Source organism: Hyla sarda, chromosome 2 (assembly GCF_029499605.1).
Source record: "Hyla sarda isolate aHylSar1 chromosome 2, aHylSar1.hap1, whole genome shotgun sequence".
Lineage (NCBI taxonomy): Eukaryota > Metazoa > Chordata > Amphibia > Anura > Hylidae > Hyla > Hyla sarda.
Genome location: NC_079190.1, coordinates 506,025,456 through 506,047,355, shown reverse-complemented (window position 1 = coordinate 506,047,355; position 21,900 = coordinate 506,025,456). Strand labels below are relative to the sequence as shown.

General features: G+C 40.6%; 1 protein-coding gene across 4 annotated transcripts; it reads right to left on the bottom strand.

Annotated features, from left to right (window-relative positions):
* Positions 1-1,204: 1,204 nt before the first annotated feature.
* Positions 1,205-21,650, bottom strand: LOC130357272 (uncharacterized). Of its 4 annotated transcripts, none has more exons than XM_056559903.1 (3): positions 18,624-20,140; positions 18,399-18,528; positions 1,205-1,518 (listed from the first exon to the last, which is right to left on the bottom strand). In XM_056559903.1, exons 1-3 carry the CDS (start codon positions 19,077-19,079, stop codon positions 1,478-1,480), a joined length of 627 nt encoding a protein of 208 aa, XP_056415878.1. In that variant the 5' UTR covers positions 19,080-20,140; the 3' UTR covers positions 1,205-1,477. The 4 variants fall into 4 exon arrangements, 3 of the variants coding, with proteins under 3 accessions (XP_056415878.1, XP_056415879.1, XP_056415877.1); XR_008889161.1 differs by lacking the exons at positions 1,205-1,518; positions 18,624-20,140 and adding exons at positions 9,728-9,913; positions 20,663-20,704; XM_056559904.1 differs by lacking the exons at positions 1,205-1,518; positions 18,624-20,140 and adding exons at positions 9,728-9,913; positions 20,478-21,650.
* Between the last annotated feature and the right edge of the window lie 250 nt (positions 21,651-21,900).

Genomic DNA, 21,900 nt, shown 5'->3' with positions numbered 1-21,900 from the left:
GCTGGCTGTGCCGAACGCTGTTTCTCACTACAAGCACAGATTTGTAAATTACTTCTATAAAAAATATTAATCCTTTCAGTACTTATGAGCTTCTGAAGTGAAGGTTGTTCTTTTCTGTCTAAATCCTCTCTGATGACACGTGTCTCGGGAAAGGCCCAGTTTAGAAGAGGTTTGCTATGGGGATTTGCTTCTAATCTGGGCGTTTCCCGAGACACGTGTCATAAGAGAGGACTTAGACAGAAAAGAACAACTCAACTTCAGAAGCTCATAAGTACTGAAAGGATTAAGATTTTTTAATAGAAGTAATTTACAAATCTGTTTAACTTTCTGGAGCCAGTTGATATATATATATATATATATATATATAAAAAAAAGTTTTTTCCTGGAATACCCCTTTAAAGACCGGATCTCGAATATCTTTTCATATTTATCATTTGATGCACATTTTACAGCACGGAATGTTGCTTTGTGCTTTGAAACAACAGTCAGCGCTACAAAGTATCATTATTTTCCAAACAATTTATTAATAATAATAATAATAATAATACAACTGCTCCATATAAGTCCCCTTTCACACTGCCGTTGTGCCCGGTCAGAAAAGGTCCATTAGGCACTTTTTTTTTTTGTGCCTTTAAAGGGGTACTCCACTGGAAAACATTTTTTTTTAAATCAACTGGTGCCAGAAAGTTAAACAGATTTGTAAATAACTTCTATTTAAAAAGCTTAACCCTTCCAGTACTTATCAGCTGCTGAATGTTCCACAGGAAGTTCTTTTCTTTTTTGAATTTACTTTCTGTCTGACCACAGTGCTCTCTGCTGACACCTCTGTCCAAGTCAGGAACTGTCCAGAGCAGGAGCAAATCCCCATAGCAAACCTCTCCTGCTATGGACAGTTCCAAAAATGAACAGAGGTGTCAGCAGAGAGCACTGTGGTCAGACAGAAAGGAAATTCAAAAAGAAAAGAACATCCTGTGGAGCATGCAGCAGCTGATAAGTACTGGAAGGATTAAGATTTTTAAATAGAAGTCATTTACAAGTCTGTTTAACTTTCTGGCACCAGTTGATAAAAAACAACATGTTTTCCAGGGGAGGACCCCTTTAACGTCCATTATACGGATGGGGCATAAACGGGTCCCAACAGATCCCATTTATTTTTTTGAAGGGAGTAGCGGAGAAAAAGACGTTGCATGATGTATTTTTTCTCCCGTATTCTCCCCGTGTTCCCTGACGTCCGTCGCACTGCCGTGTCACAATGAGAAGCCTTAGACCTCAATGAGCTGCGATCACAGGACCTGACAACGACTAAACCGGTAAAACTTAACGGGAAATTCATTTAGAGATCATTTCGAGGCATCAAATAGGATTCACACACGGAGAAGCAGCGCAGAGCGTCTCCAGCAGGTGTTTACATTAAAGAGGAAACATCATCAGAACAGCAGATTATTCCCTGTTACTATCTCTGACCCAATTTACTGATTTATCGGAGCCGAGTTTGCTGTGCGGTCCCTTTGGTTTTTGCTGCAGATAAAACGAGAAAATGCGACTTTATTATAAGCAAGAACAGGTGCATCGCGAAACAGTCCTGTATTCCCACCAAACCAAGCAGAAGCATGGAAACTATATCTTAGTATAAGGGAGGCGGTATTATAGTAGTTATATTCTTCTATATAGGAGCAGTATTATAGTAGTTATATTCTTGTATATAGGAGCAGTATTATAGTAGTTATATTCATGTATATAGGAGCAGTATTATAGTAGTTATATTCTTGTATATAGGAGCAGTATTATAGTAGTTACGGTATATTCTTGTATATAGGAGCAGTATTATAGTAGTTATATACTTGTATATAGGAGCAGTATTATAGTAGTTATATTCTTGTATATAGGAAGAGTATTATAGTAGATATATTCTTGTATATAGGAGCAGTATTATAGTAGTTATATTCTTGTATATAGGAGGTAGTATTATAGTAGTTATATTCTTGTATATAGGAGCAGTATTATAGTAGTTATATTCTTGTATATAGGAGCAGTATTATAGTAGATATATTCTTGTATATAGGAGCAGTATTATAGTAGTTATATTCTTGCATATAGGACCAGTATTATAGTAGTTATATTCTTGTACATAGGGGCAGTATTATAGGGGCAGTATTATAGTAGTTATATTCTTCTATATAGGGGCAGTATTATAGGGGCAGTATTATAGTAGTTATATTCTTGTATATAGGAGCAGTATTATAGTAGTTATATTCTTCTATATAGGGGCAGTATTATAGTAGTTATATTCTTCTATATAGGAGCAGTATTATAGTGGTTATATTCTTGTATATAGGGGGCAGTATTATAGTAGTTATATTCTTGTGTATAGGAGCAGTATTATAGTAGTTATATTCTTGTATATAGGAGCAGTATTATAGTAGTTATATTCTTCTATATAGGGGCAGTATTATAGTAGTTATATTCTTGTATATAGGAGCATGTATTATAGTAGTTATATTCTTGTATATAGGAGCAGTATTATAGTAGTTATATTCTTGTATATAGGAGCAGTATTATAGTAGTTATATTCTTGTATATAGGATTAGTATTATAGTAGTTATATTCTTGTATATAGGAGCAGTATTATAGTAGTTATATTCTTGTATATAGGAGCAGTATTATAGTAGTTATATTCTTGTATATAGGAGCAGTATTATAGTAGTTATATTCTTGTATATAGGGGGCAGTATTATAGTAGTTATATTCTTGTATATAGGAGCAGTATTATTGTAGTTATATAAATCCAAAAAAGCGAGTAAAGAAAGAAGTACCGCACTCACCCACTGTCAAAAGCCGGGAACAGGAGAGATTTATTTCAGATCATAAGATCGGAATAACAGGTGCAGGACGTGGAGGAGAGAAAAAAGCCACACACGACTAGTTTCACGCCGGACGGCGCTTTCTCTGGCTGACTTGGCTATTGTATATAGGAGCAGTATTATAGCAGTTATATTCTTGTATATAGGAGGCAGTATTATAGCAGTTATATTCTTGTATATAGGAGCAGTATTATAGTAGTTATATTCTTGTATATAGGGGCAGTATTATATTAGTTACATTCTTGTATATAGGGGGCAGTATTATAGTAGTTATATTCTTGTATATAGGAGCAGTATTATAGTAGTTATATTCTTGTATATAGGAGCAGTATTATAGTAGTTATATTCTTGTATATAGGAGCAGTATTATAGTAGTTATATTCTAGTACATAGGAGCAGTATTATAGTAGTTATATTCTTGTATATAGGAGCAGTATTATAGTAGTTATATTCTTGTATATAGGAGCAGTATTATAGCAGTTATATTCTTGTATATAGGAGCAGTATTATAGTAGTTATATTCTTGTATATAGGAGCAGTATTATAGTAGTTACATTCTTGTATATAGGAGCAGTATTATAGTAGTTATATTCTTGTATATAGGAGCAGTATTATAGTAGTTATATTCTTGTATATAGGAGCAGTATTATAGTAGTTATATTCTTGTATATAGGAGCAGTATTATAGTAGTTATATTCTTGTATATAGGAGCAGTATTATAGTAGTTATATTCTTGTATATAGGAGCAGTATTATAGCAGTTATATTCTTGTATATAGGAGCAGTATTATAGTAGTTATATTCTTGTATATAGGAGCAGTATTATAGTAGTTACATTCTTGTATATAGGAGCAGTATTATAGTAGTTATATTCTTGTATATAGGAGCAGTATTATAGTAGTTATATTCTTGTATATAGGAGCAGTATTATAGCAGTTATATTCTTGTATATAGGAGCAGTATTATAGTAGTTATATTCTTGTATATAGGAGCAGTATTATAGCAGTTACATTCTTGTATATAGGAGCAGTATTATAGTAGTTATATTCTTGTATATAGGAGTAGTATTATAGTAGTTATATTCTTGTATATAGGAGCAGTATTATAGTAGTTATAGTCTTGTATATAGGAGCAGTATTATAGTAGTTATATTCTTGTATATAGGGGCAGTATTATAGTAGTTATATTCTTGTATATAGGAGGCAGTATTATAGTAGTTATATTCTTGTATATAGGAGCAGTATTATAGTAGTTATATTCCTGTATATAGGAGCAGTATTATAGTAGTTATATTCTTGTATATAGGAGTAGTATTATAGTAGTTATATTCTTGTATAGAGGAGCAGTATTATAGTAGTTACATTCTTGTATATAGGAGCAGCATTATAGTAGTTATATTCTTGTATATAGGAGCAGTATTATAGTAGTTATATTCTTGTATAGAGGAGCAGTATTATAGTAGTTACATTCTTGTATATAGGAGCAGCATTATAGTAGTTATATTCTTGTATATAGGAGCAGTATTATAGTAGTTATATTCTTGTATATATGATCAGTATTATAGTAGTTATATTCTTGTATATAGGAGCAGTATTATAGTAGTTATATTCTTGTATATAGGAGCAGTATTATAGCAGTTACATTCTTGTATATAGGAGGCAGTATTATAGTAGTTATATTCTTGTATATAGGAGCAGTATTATAGTAGTTATATTCTTGTATATAGGAGACAGTATTATAGGAGTAGTAGTAATATTATTGTAGCTAGGTTTAGGGAACACATTTAGCAATAATTTAGTAGTTTGAGGGTTGATGGGTGGTAGAAATGTTCTTAGCACAGTTGTCACTTTCCTTCCATATTCTATTGAAAAATATCACTTAAATGGTCTAAGAACCGACTTCCCGCTTCTCCTGGAGCCACTTCTGGTAACATGAAGACTCCATGATAGACATTCGCTATATGAAATATTAGTGGAGGTGGGGAACATTCCCTTTATGAATGAGGGTCGGTCTCGGTGGATGGATATGGTTGGTGTGTAGATTGTGTGTACGCTGGCGGTGGGCCAGGCCAGAACAGCTGTTATGGGGGTCCCATTAACTAATAAAACATGACCAGGATGAAGCCCCCAGCTGCTGGCAACATATCCATCACTGGAACACAATCCGGCCGGCTCCAGTCTTTTAAAAGCCACAAGAAAAAAATAAATTTCACAGTCCGCACACCGCACACTGGTGCGAAATCTCTGCTGTGGTCAGCGCACATTTCTCCTCTCTTTAATACACTATTAAAATAAGAAAAGGACGATGATCCAGCACTTGGAAATTATAGCTTTATTAAAGGGGTACTCCGGTAGAAAACTTTATTATTATTTTTTTTTTTACATCAACTGGTGCCAGAAATGTACCGTAAACAGATTTGTAAATTACTTCTATTAAAAAAAATCTTAATCCTTCCAGTACTTATTAGCTGCTGAATACTACAGAGGAAGTTATTTTCATTTTGAATTTCCTTTCTGTCCGACCACAGTGCTCTCTGCTGACATCTCTGTCCATTTTAGGAACTGTCCAGAGCAGGATAGGGTTTGCTATGGGGATTTTCTCCTGCTCTGGACAGTTCCTAAAATGGACAGAGATGTCAGCAGAGAGCACTGTGGTCGGACAGAAAAGAAATTCAAAAAGAATAGAACTTCCTCTGTAGTATTTAGAAGCTAATAAGTGCTGGAAGGATTAAGAATTAAGAAATTTACAAATCTGTTTAACTTTCTGGCACCATTTGATTAAAAAAATAATAATAAATGTCCACAGGAGTACCCCTTTAAAACTGACCATACCGACAGATGCGTTTCGAGCGCATTGAAGATCACTTGACACTGTTAAAACCGACCATACCCTCAGACGCGTTTCGAGCGCATGCGCTCGAAACGCATCTGTTGGTATGGTCAGTTTTAAAGGGGTACTCCTGTGGACATTTTTTTTTTTTTATCAAATGGTGCCAGAAAGTTAAACAGATTTGTAAATTTCTTAATTCTTAATCCTTCCAGCACTTATTAGCTGCTGAATACTACAGAGGAAGTTCTTTTCTTTTTGAATTTCCTTTCTGTCTGACCACAGTGCTCTCTGCTGACATCTCTGTCCATTTTAGGAACTGTCCAGAGCAGGATAGGGTTTGCTATGCCGATTTTCTCCTGCTCTGGACAGTTCCTAAAATGGACAGAGATGTCAGCAGAGAGCACTGTGGTCGGACAGAAAGGAAATTCAAAAAGAATAGAACTTCCTCTGTAGTATTCGGCAGCTAATAAGTGCTGGAAGGATTAAGAATTAAGAAATTTACAACTCTGTTTAACTTTCTGGCACCATTTGAGAAAAAAAATAATAATAAATGTCCACAGGAGTACCCCTTTAAAACTGACCATACCAACAGACGCGTTTCGAGCGCATGCGCTCGAAACGCGTCTGATGGTATGGTCGGTTTTAACAGTGTCAAGGGTTCTTCAATAAAGCTATCGTTTCCAAGTGCTGGATCATCGTCCTATCTTATCCCCTATAGTTTGGAAGCTTTGAAAAAAATTAACTTTTATTTACAAGCAAAATAAGTAGAGATGAGCGAATTTACAGTAAATTTGATTCGTCACGAACTTCTCGGCTCGGCAGTTGATGACTTATCCTGCATAAATGAGTTGAGGCTTCAGGTGCTCCCGTGGGCTCCCACCGGAGCACGGGAAAGCTGAACTAATTTACACAGGATAAGTCATCAACTGCCGAGCCGAGAAGTTCGTGACGAATCGAATTTACTGTAAATTCGCTCATCTCTAAAAATACGTTTTTTTCTTTTTTTCCCCCCTTTTTTTATTTTTTTAACAATGGGCTCGATGCTTGTTGCCCACTGGCCCTGTTCTATTGCTAACACTGCAGTAATGGATCAGTGCTGGTCCCCATGCTAGGAGTTGTAGTTTTGCAACAGCTGGAGGCTCCCTGATTGGGAAACATTGACCCAGAGAATGAGTATGAACAAAGCAGAATTCTGATTTCAGCTCTGGAGTAATAAACGTTCGATGTACATTTGTTTAGATGTATATTTAACCCCCTAAAGGCGGAGTGATGCGTTCAGCCCCATGACTACCTACGCACTAGTCAGCCGGTATCTTTTGGCTTCTTCCCCATCCCTTCTTTTTCTCATGACCCCTCACATGCGGTTTCGTGTCTTTGTGTCGGTGATTAATACAACAATCGCAACAGTTTTGCAGCTCAGATCCTGTGATTCAGAGCCAGGAGCGGCTCCAGATCTCAGGATTGGATTCTCATTTATCTCCTTTGCGGTTTTACGATTCCGTCCAGGAGAATTGCGCCTTATGGTAAACGTCTGGGCTGTGGGTGTCGGGCGAGGCAAGGTCACCGGGAATGGCGCATCAGACGGTCGCTACGTCTTCCTGTTTTCTTCTGTACGACGTTCCAGATGTGAGTCAATATGTTTCTGCGATCAATGACAAAGCTGGATCGTCTCTTAAAGAGACAGTAACCTCAAAATGTTTCCGGACATCGATCTGGATTCTACAATAAAACCATTGTGTGTGTATATATATATAAATATATATAGTAAAATTGAGTAGCCGTATTAGTCCAGTGATGCAGAATCTTGTAATACTTTTTTATTGGACTAACATAATTTTGTAAGGATTTGCTTTGGACTTGATAAAGGGAGGAATCCCGAAAGCTTTTTCTCTACAAAATTCTGTTAGTCCAATAAAAAGGAATTACAAGATACTGCAACATTTTATGATTTGCATATATATATATATATATATATATATATATATATATACACACACACTCACTAGAGATGAGCGAACTTACAGTAAATTCGATTCGTCACGAACTTCTCGGCTCGGCAGTTGATGACTTTTCCTGCGTAAATTAGTTCAGCCTTCAGGTGCTCCGGTGGGCTGGAAAAGGTGGATACAGTCCTAGGAGAGAGTCTCCTAGAAATGTATCCACCTTTTCCAGCCCACGGGAGCACCGGAAAGCTGAACTAATTTATGCAGGAAAAGGCATCAACTGCCGAGCCGAGAAGTTCGTGACGAATCGAATTTACTGTACGTTCGCTCATCTCTAACACACACACATTTGCTTGCTTGCTACTACATATATGCAAAAATGTAGGTTTGCACAGGGTTCATGTAAGTTGAAGGCTCCCTATTCTGTACTACAATGCCCAGCATGGCTTACAGTCAGCTCATGATGGGAGTTGTAGGCTGTCAGGGCATCATGGAAGTTGTAGAGTTAAAAAAAATCCCCTATATTTCATATATATATATGAATGCAATTGCCTTATATTAGTTGATGGTTTCTTTAGCTTCTTTTTAAAGTTTGCCTATTCAGCTGTAGCAGGACTACAACTCCCAATATGCCCTGACAGACGTTCTTTCCCAACTCTGGAGACAGCTACTGACATACATGGGGCAGTGTTTCCCAACCAGTGTGCCTCCAGCTGTTCCAAAACTAGTTGTAGTTTTGCAACCGCTGGAGGCACACTGGTTGGGAAACACTGATTTATGGAATTAACTATAAACTGGTGTTTCCCATCCTGAGTTTTGCCGGCTGTTGCCAAACTACAACTCTCATCATGCCCTGACAGCCAAGACAATACTCAGAAACAGTGTTCCCCAATGTGTAGTTCTCCTGCTGTTGTAAGACAACAAATTCTCGCCCAAGGCTGTCAGGGCATGATGGGAGTTGTAGTTTTGCAATAGCTAAAGAGCCTCAAGAGGAAGAACACTGCTTTAGAGTAATCTTCAGGCTGTCATGTCAGGGCATGATAGGAGTTGTAGTTTTGCAACTACTAGAGAGCAACAGGTTCAGGAACACTGCTTTAGAGGCAAGTTCAGGCTTCCATGATGGGAGTTGTAGTTTTCCAAGATCTAGAGAGCCTCAAGATGGGGAACATTGCTTCAGAGTAATCTAGAGACACTCAGGGCATGATGGGAGTTGTAGTTGTGCAACAGCTAGAAAGCCACATGTTTGAGAACACTGCTCCAAGCTTTCATATTAAAGGGGTATTCCAGGAAAAAAAACTTTATTTTTTATTTTTTATATCAACTGTATCCAGAAAGTTAAACAGATTTGTAAATTATTTCTATTAAAAAAAAATCTTAATCCTTTCAATAATTATCAGCTGCTGAAGTTGAGTTGTTCTTTTCTGTCTGACAACAGTGCTCTCTGCTGACATCTCTGCTGGTCTCGGGAACTGCACAGAGTAGAAGAGGTTTGCTATGGGGATTTGCTTCTAAACTGGGCGGTTCCCGAGACACGTGTCATCAGAGAGGACTTAGACAGAAAAGAACAACTCAACTTCAGCAGCTCATAAGTACTGAAAGCATTAAGATTTTTTTAATAGAAGTAATTTACAAATCTGTTTAACTTTCTGGAGCCAGTTGATATATATATATATATATATATATATATATATATATATATGTTTTTTCCTGGATAACCCCTTTAAACCTTCATATCTAGATGGCATCAGTGCCAACCGTACCCGACACGGTTTCTCCGCTACTTTACCATGGCGCATCTTTATACTTTATCTTACCCATTTAGCCAGTAAGTCAGTGTTTCCCAACCAGGGTGCCTCCAGTTGTTGCAAAACTACAACTCCCAGTATGCCTGGACAGCCAAAGGCTGTCCAGGCATGCTGGGAGTTGTAGTTTTGCAACATCTGGAGGTACCCTGGTTGGGAACCACTGCAGTAAGTATATAACGACAGATGTTACCGAGTCCCTTACAGCCCAGTAGTCTGTGACCACGTTCTACAATTCCGCCATTCAACCACGCAGAGGAGGGGGAAGGAAGACCACAAAGTGGGTTAAATGACAAAATCCGATTCTGGGAAATGTAACAAGACGTTAAGAGCCGATCCCGACCGCGGTAAAGAAGGAACGCGGAGCGATAACAAGGATGAGTCATGAGGTAAATGGCGCTCCGGTGTAAATGCACTAACTTAATATCCTCCGTTCTATCCTCGCGGTGAGATGTGACCAGCGCCAGGAAGATTCATCTCTATAAAAAGGAGAATAAAATGTCAACAGTCGTATTAACAAGAGCATTAAACTCCAGATAAAGGCACTTAGCTAAAACACAAAAGTGACCTCTCCCCTAAATCTGTGAGCCCGACGCTGCCAGCTATAGTCCGCACCGCTCCGAAACTGATACCGAGCTCTGTGCACAGGGATACAGCCTATCCATCACTAGAGATCAGCGGTGACATCACTGAGAATACAGCCTATCCATCACTAGAGATCAGCGGTGACATCACTGAGAATACAGCCTATCCATTCACTAGAGATCAGCGGTGACATCACTGAGAATACAGCCTATCCATTCACTAGAGATCAGCGGTGACATCACTGAGAATACAGCCTATCCATCACTAGAGATCAGTGGTGACATCACTGAGAATACAGACTATCCATCACTAGAGATCAGCGGCGACATCACTGAGAATACAGCCTATCCATCACTAGAGATCAGCGGTGACATCACTGAGAATACAGCCTATCCATTCACTAGAGATCAGCGGTGACATCACTAAGAATACAGCCTATCCATTCACTAGAGATCAGCGGCGACATCACTGAGAATACAGCCTATCCATCACTAGTGATCAGCGGTGACATCACTGAGAATACAGCCTATCCATCACTAGAGATCAGCAGTGACATCACTGAGAATACAGCCTATCCATTCACTAGAGATCAGCGGTGACATCACTGAGAATACAGCCTATCCATCACTAGAGATCAGCGGTGACATCACTGAGAATACAGCCTATCCATCACTAGAGATCAGCGGTGACATCACTGAGAATACAGCCTATCCATTCACTAGAGATCAGCGGTGACATCACTGAGAATACAGCCTATCCATCACTAGAGATCAGCGGTGACATCACTGAGAATACAGCCTATCCATTACTAGAGATCAGCGGTGACATCACTGAGAATACAGCCTATTCATCACTAGAGATCAGCGGTGACATCACTGAGAATACAGCCTATCCATTCACTAGAGATCAGCGGTGACATCACTGAGAATACAGCCTATCCATCACTAGAGATCAGCGGTGACATCACTGAGAATACAGCCTATCCATCACTAGGGATCAGCGGTGACATCACTGAGAATACTGCCTATCCATCACTAGAGATCAGCGGTGACATCACTGAGAATACAGCCTATCCATCACTAGAGATCAGCGGTGACATCACTGAGAATACAGCCTATCCATTCACTAGAGATCAGCGGTGACATCACTGAGAATACAGCCTATCCATCACTAGAGATCAGCGGTGACATCACTGAGAATACAGCCTATCCATCACTAGAGATCAGCGGTGACATCACTGAGAATACAGCCTATCCATTCACTAGAGATCAGCGGTGACATCACTAAGAATACAGCCTATCCATTCACTAGAGATCAGCGGTGACATCACTGAGAATACAGCCTATCCATCACTAGAGATCATCGGTGACATCACTGAGAATACAGCCTATCCATTCACTAGAGATCAGCAGTGACATCATTGAGAATACAGCCTATCCATACACTAGAGATCAGCGGTGACATCACTGAGAATACAGCCTATCCATTCACTAGAGATCAGCGGTGACATCACTGAGAATACAGCCTATCCATTCACTAGAGATCAGCGGTGACATCACTGAGAATACAGCCTATCCATCACTAGAGATCAGCGGTGACATCACTGAGAATACATCCTATCCATTCACTAGAGATCAGCGGTGACATCACTGAGAATACAGCCTATCCATCACTAGAGATCAGCGGTGACATCACTGAGAATACAGCCTATCCATCACTAGAGATCAGCGGTGACATCACTGAGAATACAGCCTATCCATTCACTAGAGATCAGCGGTGACATCACTGAGAATACAGCCTATCCATCACTAGAGATCAGCGGTGACATCACTGAGAATACAGCCTATCCATCACTAGAGATCAGCGGTGACATCACTGAGAATACAGCCTATCCATCACTAGAGATCAGCGGTGACATCACTGAGAATACAGCCTATCCATCACTAGAGATCAGCGGTGACATCACTGAGAATACACTGAGAATATGATGTTTGCCAAACTTATAAAATTATCCATTTCTCAGCCAGGTGTCAAGGAGGCGGAGACAATCTGAAGTGTCATACCCTGGCACACCTCTTCGGGCTCAATGTCAATCAAGGAGCGACTGGGAGGTGAGGGTCAGTGAGGAGGTTTGCCAGGCTGTGGCACTGGAGCAGCTTGGCTCCGCCTTCTTGGCACCTGGCTGGGCAATAAAATGATGAGAGATTCCCTTTATAATTCTCGCTGCCTTCAGATAACTGATTATAAAGCCAATGAAATAACTTTCTATATAAGAAATTCTTCTGCAGAGGATCTGACGATGTTATAACAAGGATGTCTGTGAAGCTCCAGCTGTAGGCTTCAGTCTGCGGAGCGGGGGGAGGGGGAGGCTGGACAGTGTGGTCACACAGATGTCAGACTATTTCTGTCTGTCCAACTCTCTCACTGCCAAATCCTAATCGCACAAACTCCGGCAGTCGACTCCATTCTGCTGACTCCACGGTAATGTTATGGTGGAGAGTGGAGTGTATCCAGCTGAGCCTCAAGTTACCTGTGAGACACTGAAGGCAAATGTGGAGGCTTAAAGGGGTACTCCGGTGAAAAACTATTTTTTTTTTTCCACATCTACTGGCTCCAGAAAGTTAAACAGATTTGTAAATGACTTCTATTAAAAAAAATCTTAATCCTACCAGTACTTATCAGCTGCTGAAGTTGAGTTGTTCTTTTCTATCTGACAACAGTGCTCTCTGGTGACACCTCTGTCTGTCTCAGGAACTCTGGTCTGCTATGGAGATTTACTCCTACTCTGAGCATTTCTTGAGACAGACAGAGGTGTCAGCAGAGAGCACTGTTGTCAGATAGAAAAGAACAACAACTTCAGCAGCTGATAAGTACTGGTAGGATTAAGATTTTTAAATGAAAGTAATTTAAAAATCTGTTTAACTTTAGAGTTAGTTTATATGGGAAAAAAATAGTTTTCCACCAGAAACTTGAAAAGTTTTTATTTTTTTTAAAGGAATAAACATGGATGGACAAACACCAAAGAGATGACTGCTGGCCCCATGCTGCTGGATAGGCTGCGCAGGGGCCTATCATGTGTATCTGTATAAACACAGCACACTCATCCATTTGACCTGCAATACTCAATTTCCCCTATAGAGGTGCTGTAGGCAAACAAGCATAGCTCCCATCCCATTAGGCCTGCAATACTCAATTTCCCCTGTAGCAGTGCTGTAGGCAAACAAGCATAGCTCCCATCCCATTAGGCCTGCAATACTCAATTTCCCCTGTGGATGTGCTGTAGGCAAACAAGCATAGCTCCCATCCCATTAGGCCTGCAATACTCAATTTCCCTGTGGGGGTGCTGTAGGCAAACAAGCATAGCTCCCATCCCATTAGGCCTGCAATACTCAATTTCCCCTGTAGAGGTGCTGTAGGCAAACAAGCATAGCTCCCATCCCTTTAGGCCTGCAATACTCAATTTCCCCTGTGGAGGTGCTGTAGGCAAACAAGCATAGCTCCCATCCCATTAGGCCTGCAATACTCAATTTCCCCTGTGGAGGTGCTGTAGGCAAACAAGCATAGCTCCCATCCCATTAGGCCTGCAATACTCAATTTCCCCTGTAGCAGTGCTGTAGGCAAACAAGCATAGCTCCCATCCTATTAGGCCTGCAATACTCCATTTCCCCTGTAGCAGTGCTGTAGGCAAACAAGCATAGCTCCCATCCCTTTTGGCCTGCAATACTCAATTTCCCCTGTGGAGGTGCTGTAGGCAAACAAGCATAGCTCCCATCCCATTAGGCCTGCAATACTCAATTTCCCCTGTGGGGGTGCTGTAGGCAAATAAGCATAGCTCCCATCCCTTTTGGCCTGCAATACTCAATTTCCCCTGTGGGGGTGCTGTAGGCAAATAAGCATAGCTCCCATCCCTTTTGGCCTGCAATACTCAATTTCCCCTGTGGAGGTGCTGTAGGCAAACAAGCATAGCTCCCATCCCATTAGGCCTGCAATACTCAATTTCCCTGTGGGGGTGCTGTAGGCAAACAAGCATAGCTCCCATCCCTTTAGGCCTGCAATACTCAATTTCCCCTGTGGAGGTGCTGTAGGCAAACAAGCATAGCTCCCATCCCATTAGGCCTGCAATACTCAATTTCCCCTGTAGAGGTGCTGTAGGCAAAAAAGCATAGCTCCCATCCCATTAGGCCTGCAATACTCAATTTCCCCTGTTGGGGTGCTGTAGGCAAACAAGCATAGCTCCCATCCCATTAGGCCTGCAATACTCAATTTCCCCTGTGGATGTGCTGTAGGCAAACAAGCATAGCTCCCATCCCATTAGGCCTGCAATACTCAATTTCCCTGTGGGGGTGCTGTAGGCAAACAAGCATAGCTCCCATCCCATTAGGCCTGCAATACTCAATTTCCCCTGTAGAGGTGCTGTAGGCAAACAAGCATAGCTCCCATCCCTTTAGGCCTGCAATACTCAATTTCCCCTGTGGAGGTGCTGTAGGCAAACAAGCATAGCTCCCATCCCATTAGGCCTGCAATACTCAATTTCCCCTGTGGAGGTGCTGTAGGCAAACAAGCATAGCTACCATCCCATTAGGCCTGCAATACTCAATTTCCCCTATAGAGGTGCTGTAGGCAAATAAGCATAGCTACCATCCCATTAGGCCTGCAATACTCCATTTTCCCTGTAGCAGTGCTGTAGGCAAACAAGCATAGCTCCCATCCCTTTTGGCCTGCAATACTCAATTTCCCCTGTGGAGGTGCTGTAGGCAAACAAGCATAGCTCCCATCCCATTAGGCCTGCAATACTCAATTTCCCTGTGGAGGTGCTGTAGGCAAACAAGCATAGCTCCCATCCCATTAGGCCTGCAATACTCAATTTCCCCTGTAGAGGTGCTGTAGGCAAAAAAGCATAGCTCCCATCCCATTAGGCCTGCAATACTCAATTTCCCCTGTGGAGGTGCTGTAGGCAAACAAGCATAGCTCCCATCCCATTAGGCCTGCAATACTCAATTTCCCCTGTGGAGGTGCTGTAGGCAAACAAGCATAGCTCCCATCCCATTAGGCCTGCAATACTCAATTTCCCCTGTGGAGGTGCTGTAGGCAAACAAGCATAGCTCCCACCCTTTTCGGCCTGTATTCATATTGCAGCAGGACCCACATGATAAACTAAAAGGAGACCAATAATAAAAAGATATAGGGGGAGATTTATCAAAACCTGTACAGAGGAAGAGTGGTGCAGTTGCCCATAGCAACCAATCAGATCGCTTCTTTCATTTTCCACAGGCCTCTTTAGAGGCCTGTGGAAAATGAAAGAAGCAATCTGATTGGTTGCTATGGGCAACTGCACCACTCTTCCTCTGCACAGGTTTTGATAAATCTCCCCCATAGTACTCTAAATGCCTAAAAAATGGGACACCCTAATGCCATTATAAAACCAGCGAATTGCCAAAAAGAATGAAAAGAACAAAGAAGATACGAAACGAACACAGAGTGACCCGGCCCAGCATCGCGGAGCAGATGAAACAACCCAGCGGGGGCGCCACACACAGGAACAGGAAGAGGATCATTATAGCGGGTTTCTCACTTTGTACTTTATGCAGGAAAATGTTTTATGGTCTTCATATTAGGAACCAACCCGACATGGTGCTGTACAGCCTGTCCGCGGGTGGGGACATCATGTACGGTCATTACTGACTATAATACATCTTCAACATATTATAGATCCTTCTGCAGAACAGATAGTACAAGCGTATGAACTTTATATAGGGTATTATTATATCAAAACCTGTGTAGGGAAAACCTCCATAATAATGAAAGACGCAACTGCACCACTCATCGTCTACACAGGCTTAGATACATCTCTCCTCACTGTAAGAGGAACTCGGCCTGTACAATGGTTGGGTATAATGACGACTATAATACTGACCTATATGTGCAGGAATATAAGTGCTATAATACTGCTCCTATATACAAGAATATAACTACTATAATACTGCTCCTATATACAAGAATATAACTACTATAATACTGCTCCTATATACAAGAATATAACTACTATAATACTGCTCCTATATACAAGAATATAACTACTATAATACTGCTCCTATATACAAGAATATAACTACTATAATACTTCTCCTATATACAAGAATATAACTACTATAATACTGCTGCTATATACAAGAATATAACTACTATAATACTGCCTCCTATATACAAGAATATAACTACTATAATACTGCTCCTATATACAAGACTATAACTACTATAATACTGCTCCTATATACAAGAATATGGCTACTATAATACTGCTCCTATATACAAGAATATAACTACTATAATACTGCCTCCTATATACAAGAATATAACTACTATAATACTGCTCCTATATACAAGAATATAACTACTATAATACTGCTCCTATATACAAGAATATAACTACTATAATACTGCTCCTATATACAAGAATATAATTACTATAATACTGCTCCTATATACAAGAATATAACTCCTATAATACTGCTCCTATATACAAGAATATATCTACTATAATACTGCCTCCTCTATACAAGAATATAACTACTATAATACTGCTCCTATATACAAGAATATAACTACTATAATACTGCCTCCTATATACAAGAATATAACTACTATACTACTGCCTCCTATATACAAGAATATAACTCCTATAATACTGCTCCTATATACAAGAATATAACTCCTATAATACTGCTCCTATATACAAGAATATAACTACTATAATACTGCCTCCTATATACAAGAATATAACTACTATAATACTGCTCCTACATACAAGAATATAACTACTATAATACTGCTCCTATATACAAGACTATAACTACTATAATACTGCTCCTATATACAAGAATATGGCTACTATAATACTGCTCCTATATACAGGAATATAACTACTATTATACTGCTCCTATATACAAGAATATAACTACTATAATACTGCTTCTATATACAAGAATATAACTACTATAATACTGCCTCCTATATACAAGAATATAACTACTATAATACTGCCTCCTATATACAAGAATATAACTACTATAATACTGCCTCCTATATACAAGAATATAACTACTATAATACTGCTCCTATATACAAGAATATAACTACTATAATACTGCTCCTATATACAAGAATATAACTACTATAATACTGCTCCTATATACAAGAATATAACTACTATAATACTGCTTCTATATACAAGAATATAACTACTATAATACTGTCTCCTATATACAAGAATATAACTACTATAATACTGCTCCTATATACAAGAATATAACTACTATAATACTGCTCCTACATACAAGAATATAACTAATTTATTTTTGAATTTCTTTTTTGTATTGTCCACAGTGCTCTCTGCTGACACCTCTGTCTGTGTCAGGAACTGTCCAGAGCAGCATAGATTTGCTATGGAGATTTTCTCCTGCTCTGGACAGTTCCTGATACGGGCAGAGGTGTCAGCAGAGAGCACTGTGGACAAGACAAAAAAAAAGAAATTCAAAAAGAAAAGAATTTCCTCTGTAGCATACAGCTGCTAAAAAGTACTGGAAGGGTAAAGATTTTTTAATATAAGTCATTTACAAATCTGTTTAACTTCCTGGCCCCAGTTAATCTGTGTCTCTACACCAGTGTTTCCCAACCAGGGTGCCTCCAGCTGTTGCAAAACTACAACTCCCAGCATGCCCGGACAGCCTTGGGCTGTCCGGGCATGCTGGGAGTTGTAGTTTTGCAACAGCTGGAGGCACCCTGGTTGGGAAACCCTGCTCTACACTATTTTTTTTTTTAATCAACTGGTGTCAGAAAGTTAAACAGATTTGTAAATTACTTCTAGTAAAAAAAATCTTAATCCATCCAGTACTTATTAGCTGCTGAATACTACAGAGGAAATTATTTTCTTTTTGGAACACAGAGCTCTCTGCTGACATCACAAACACAGTGCTCTCTGCTGACATCTCTGTCCATTTTTTAAGGAGAAAATTCCCATAGAAAACATATGCTGCTCTGGCAGTTCCTAAAATGGACAGAGATGTCAGCAGAGAGCACTGTGGTCATGATGTCAGCAGAGAGCACTGTGTTGCAAGAAGCAAATAATTTCCTCTGTAGTATTCAGCAGCTAATAAGTACTGGAAGGATTAAGATTTTTTAATAGAAGTAATTTACAAATCTGTTTAAGTTTCTGGCACCAGTTCATTAAAAAAAAAAACAAGTTTCGCACCGGAGTACCCCTTTAAGCAGGTAATGGTTGCTTTGTAGCTGTCACGCAGCCTCAGCTCTGCTATACAGAGAACACGCGGCCTGTGATTGGCGCGGTCCCGCTGGGATTCGGCCGGTCCCCTCTTTTCTCACCTGGGCCTTGATCATCTGTATTTCTGTTGGCAGCAGAACAGACGGGATAATATTCAAACAGACGCCGCGGGCTCATAGCCAGGGGATCGCCATCGACGGGGGAGGGGCCGAGCGCCAAAATCTGAGCAACCTGCAATATCCGAAAAAGAGGGAAATGTCTCCTGGGATCCTGTCAGCTGCGAATAATAAAGACATGATACATGTATACTGCTGACTAAGCGTTACCGGAGCAGGCTGCATCAGTGTATCCGAGCCTATCATGTGTGATACTGCCTGCCGAACTGGTGTATCCAAGCTTATCATGTGTGATACTGCCTGCTGAACTGGTGTATCCGAGCCTATCATGTGTGATACTGTCTGCCGAACTGGTGTATCCAAGCTTATCATGTGTGATACTGCCTGCTGAACTGGTGTATCTGAGCCTATCATGTGTGATACTGCCTGCTGAACTGGTGTATACGAGCCTATCATGTGTGATGCTGTCTGCTGAACTGGTGTATCCAAGCCCATCATGTGTGATACTGCCTGCCGAACTGGTGTATCATAGCCTATCATGTGTGATACTGCCTGCTGAACTGGTGTATCCAAGCCCATCATGTGTGATACTGTCTGCTGAACTGGTGTATCATAGCCTATCATGTGTGATGCTGTCTGCTGAACTGGTGTATCCAAGCTTATCATGTGTGATACTGTCTACTGAATTGGTGTATCCAAGCTTATCATGTGTGATACTGTCTGCTGAACTGGTATATCCAAGCCTATCATGTGTGATACTGCCTGCTGAACTGGTGTATCCGAGCCTATCATGTGTGATACTGTCTGCTGAACTGGTGTATCCGAGCCTATCATGTGTGATACTGTCTGCTGAACTGGGGTATCCGAGCCTATCATGTGTGATACTGTCTGCTGAACTGGGGTATCAGAGCCTATCATGTGTGATACTGTCTGCTGAACTGGTGTATCCGAGCCTATCATGTGTGATACTGTCTACTGAACTGGTGTATCCGAGCCTATCATGTGTGATACTGCCTGCCGAACTGGTGTATCCAAGCTTATCATGTGTGATACTGCCTGCTGAACTGGTGTATCCGAGCCTATCATGTGTGATACTGCCTGCTGAACTGGTGTATCCAAGCTTATCATGTGTGATACTAACTGCTGAACTGGTGTATCCGAGCCTATCATGTGTGATACTGCCTGCTGAACTGGTATATCCGAGCCTATCATGTGTGATACTGTCTGCTGAACTGGTGTATCCAAGCCTATCATGTGTGATACTGCCTGCTGAACTGGTGTATCATAGCCTATCATGTGTGATACTGTCTGCTGAACTGGTGTATCCGAGCCTATCATGTGTGATACTGTCTGCTGAACTGGGGTATCCGAGCCTATCATGTGTGATACTGTCTGCTGAACTGGTGTATCCGAGCCTATCATGTGTGATACTGTCTGCTGAACTGGTGTATCCGAGCCTATCATGTGTGATGCTGTCTGCTGAACTGGTGTATCCAAGCCTATCATGTGTTATGCTGCCTGCTGAACTGGTGTATCCGAGCCTATCATGTGTGATACTAACTGCTGAACTGGTGTATCTGAGCCTATCATGTGTGATACTGCCTGCTGAACTGGTGTATCTGAGCCTATCATGTGTGATACTGTCTGCTGAACTGGTGTATCCGAGCCTATCATGTGTGATACTGCCTGCCGAACTGGTGTATCCAAACCTATCATGTGTGATACTGCCTGCTGAACTGGTGTATCCGAGCCTATCATGTGTGATACTGCCTGCTGAACTGGTGTATTTGAGCATATCATGTGTGATACTGCCTGCTGAACTGGTGTATCCGAGCCTATCATGTGTGATACTGCCTGCTGAACTGCTGTATCTGAGCCTATCAAGAGTGATACTGTGTGCTGAACTGGTGTATCTGAGCCTATCATGTGTGATACTGCCTGCTGAACTGGTGTATCCGAGCCTATCATGTGTGATACTGCCTGCTGAACTGCTGTATCTGAGCCTATCAAGAGTGATACTGTGTGCTGAACTGGTGTATCTGAGCCTATCATGTGTGATACTACCTGCTGAACTGGTGTATGCAAGCTTATAATGTGTGATGCTGTCTGCTGAACTGGTGTATCCGAGCCTATCATGTGTGATACTGCCTGCTGAACTGCTGTATCCGAGCCTATCATGAATGATACTGTCTGGTGAGCTGGTGTATCTAAGCCCATCCTGTGTGATATCGGGTGAGATTTATCCAAACCTGTGCAGAGTAAGAATTGACCAGATCCCCATAGCAACCAATCAGATCGCTGCTTTCATTTTAAAAAAAGGCCTCTGCAAAATGAAAGAAGCCATCTGATTGGTTGCTATGGGCAACTGGTCAACTCTTACTCTTCCCCATTGTTATACTGATGTATCCAAGCCTATCATGTGTGATACTGTCTGCTGAGCTGGTGTATCTGAGCCTATCATGTGTGATACTGTCTGCCGAGCTCGTGTATCAAAGCCTATCATGTGTAGTACTGTCTTCTAAGCTGATGTATCCAAGCTTATTGTGAGTGATACTGTCTGCTGAGCTTATGTATCCAACCTATCATGTGTTCTATTTCCCATTAATCTGGTGTATCTAAGCCTTTAATGAGTGATACCGTCTGCTCAGCTGGTGTATCTAGGCTATCATGTGTAATATTGCCTGTTAAACTGATGTATCCAATCCCAAGATGTGTGATACTGTCTGCTCAATGGATTTATTGTGATATTGTCAGTTGATCTGACGTATCCAAACCTATAACGTAATACTGTCTGCTGAGCTGATGTATCCAAGCCTATCATGTGTGATATTTCCTGTTAATCTGGAGTATCTAAGCCTATTATGCGTGGTACTGTCTGTTGAACTGGTTTATCTAAGCCTATATATGAGTGATACAGTCCGCTCAACCGGTGTATCCAAGCCTATCATGTGTGATACTATCAGCTAAACATGTGTATCTAAGCCTACCATTGTGATAATGTTTGCTAAGATAGTGTATCTAAGCATATCCTTGTGATACTGCCTGCTGAGCTGGTGTATCCAAGCCTATCATCAGTGATACTATCAGCTAAACTGGTGTATCCAAGCCTATCATGTGTGATATTATCAGCTAAACTGGTGTATCCCAGCCTATCATTGTGATACTGTTTGCTTAGATAGTGTATCTAAGCCTATTATTGTGAAACTGTTTGCTGAGCTAATTCATCCAAACCTATAAAGTGTGATACTGTCGGCTCAACTGGTGTATCTAAGCCTATTTTTGTACTGTATACCGAGCTGGTGTATCTAAGCCAATTATGTGTGATACTTCCAGTAGCCTACAATGCGGGGTAATGTATGTGCACATGTAATGAATTCTTTATGTATTTATTGTTCCTCTTATCTCAGTCTCCTAACCTTGTAGGACCCCTAAAGCTGAAAACAATGGGGGGTGTACGGTCTGGATTATTCTGCCTCAGCACATTCCT

Bases quoted from the DNA above. Each gene is read 5' to 3' on its own strand.
- LOC130357272 (XM_056559902.1), bottom strand. From the start codon at position 19,079: ATGATAAGCTTGGATACACCAGTTCAGCAGACAGCATCACACATGATA. The intron at 18,529-18,623 runs GTAACGCTTAGT...CGGATATTGCAG, and splicing joins CACTGATGCAGCCTGCTCCG to GTTGCTCAGATTTTGGCGCT. The intron at 9,914-18,398 runs GTGAGAAAAGAG...TCCTTTTTATAG, and splicing joins TACAGATGATCAAGGCCCAG to AGATGAATCTTCCTGGCGCT.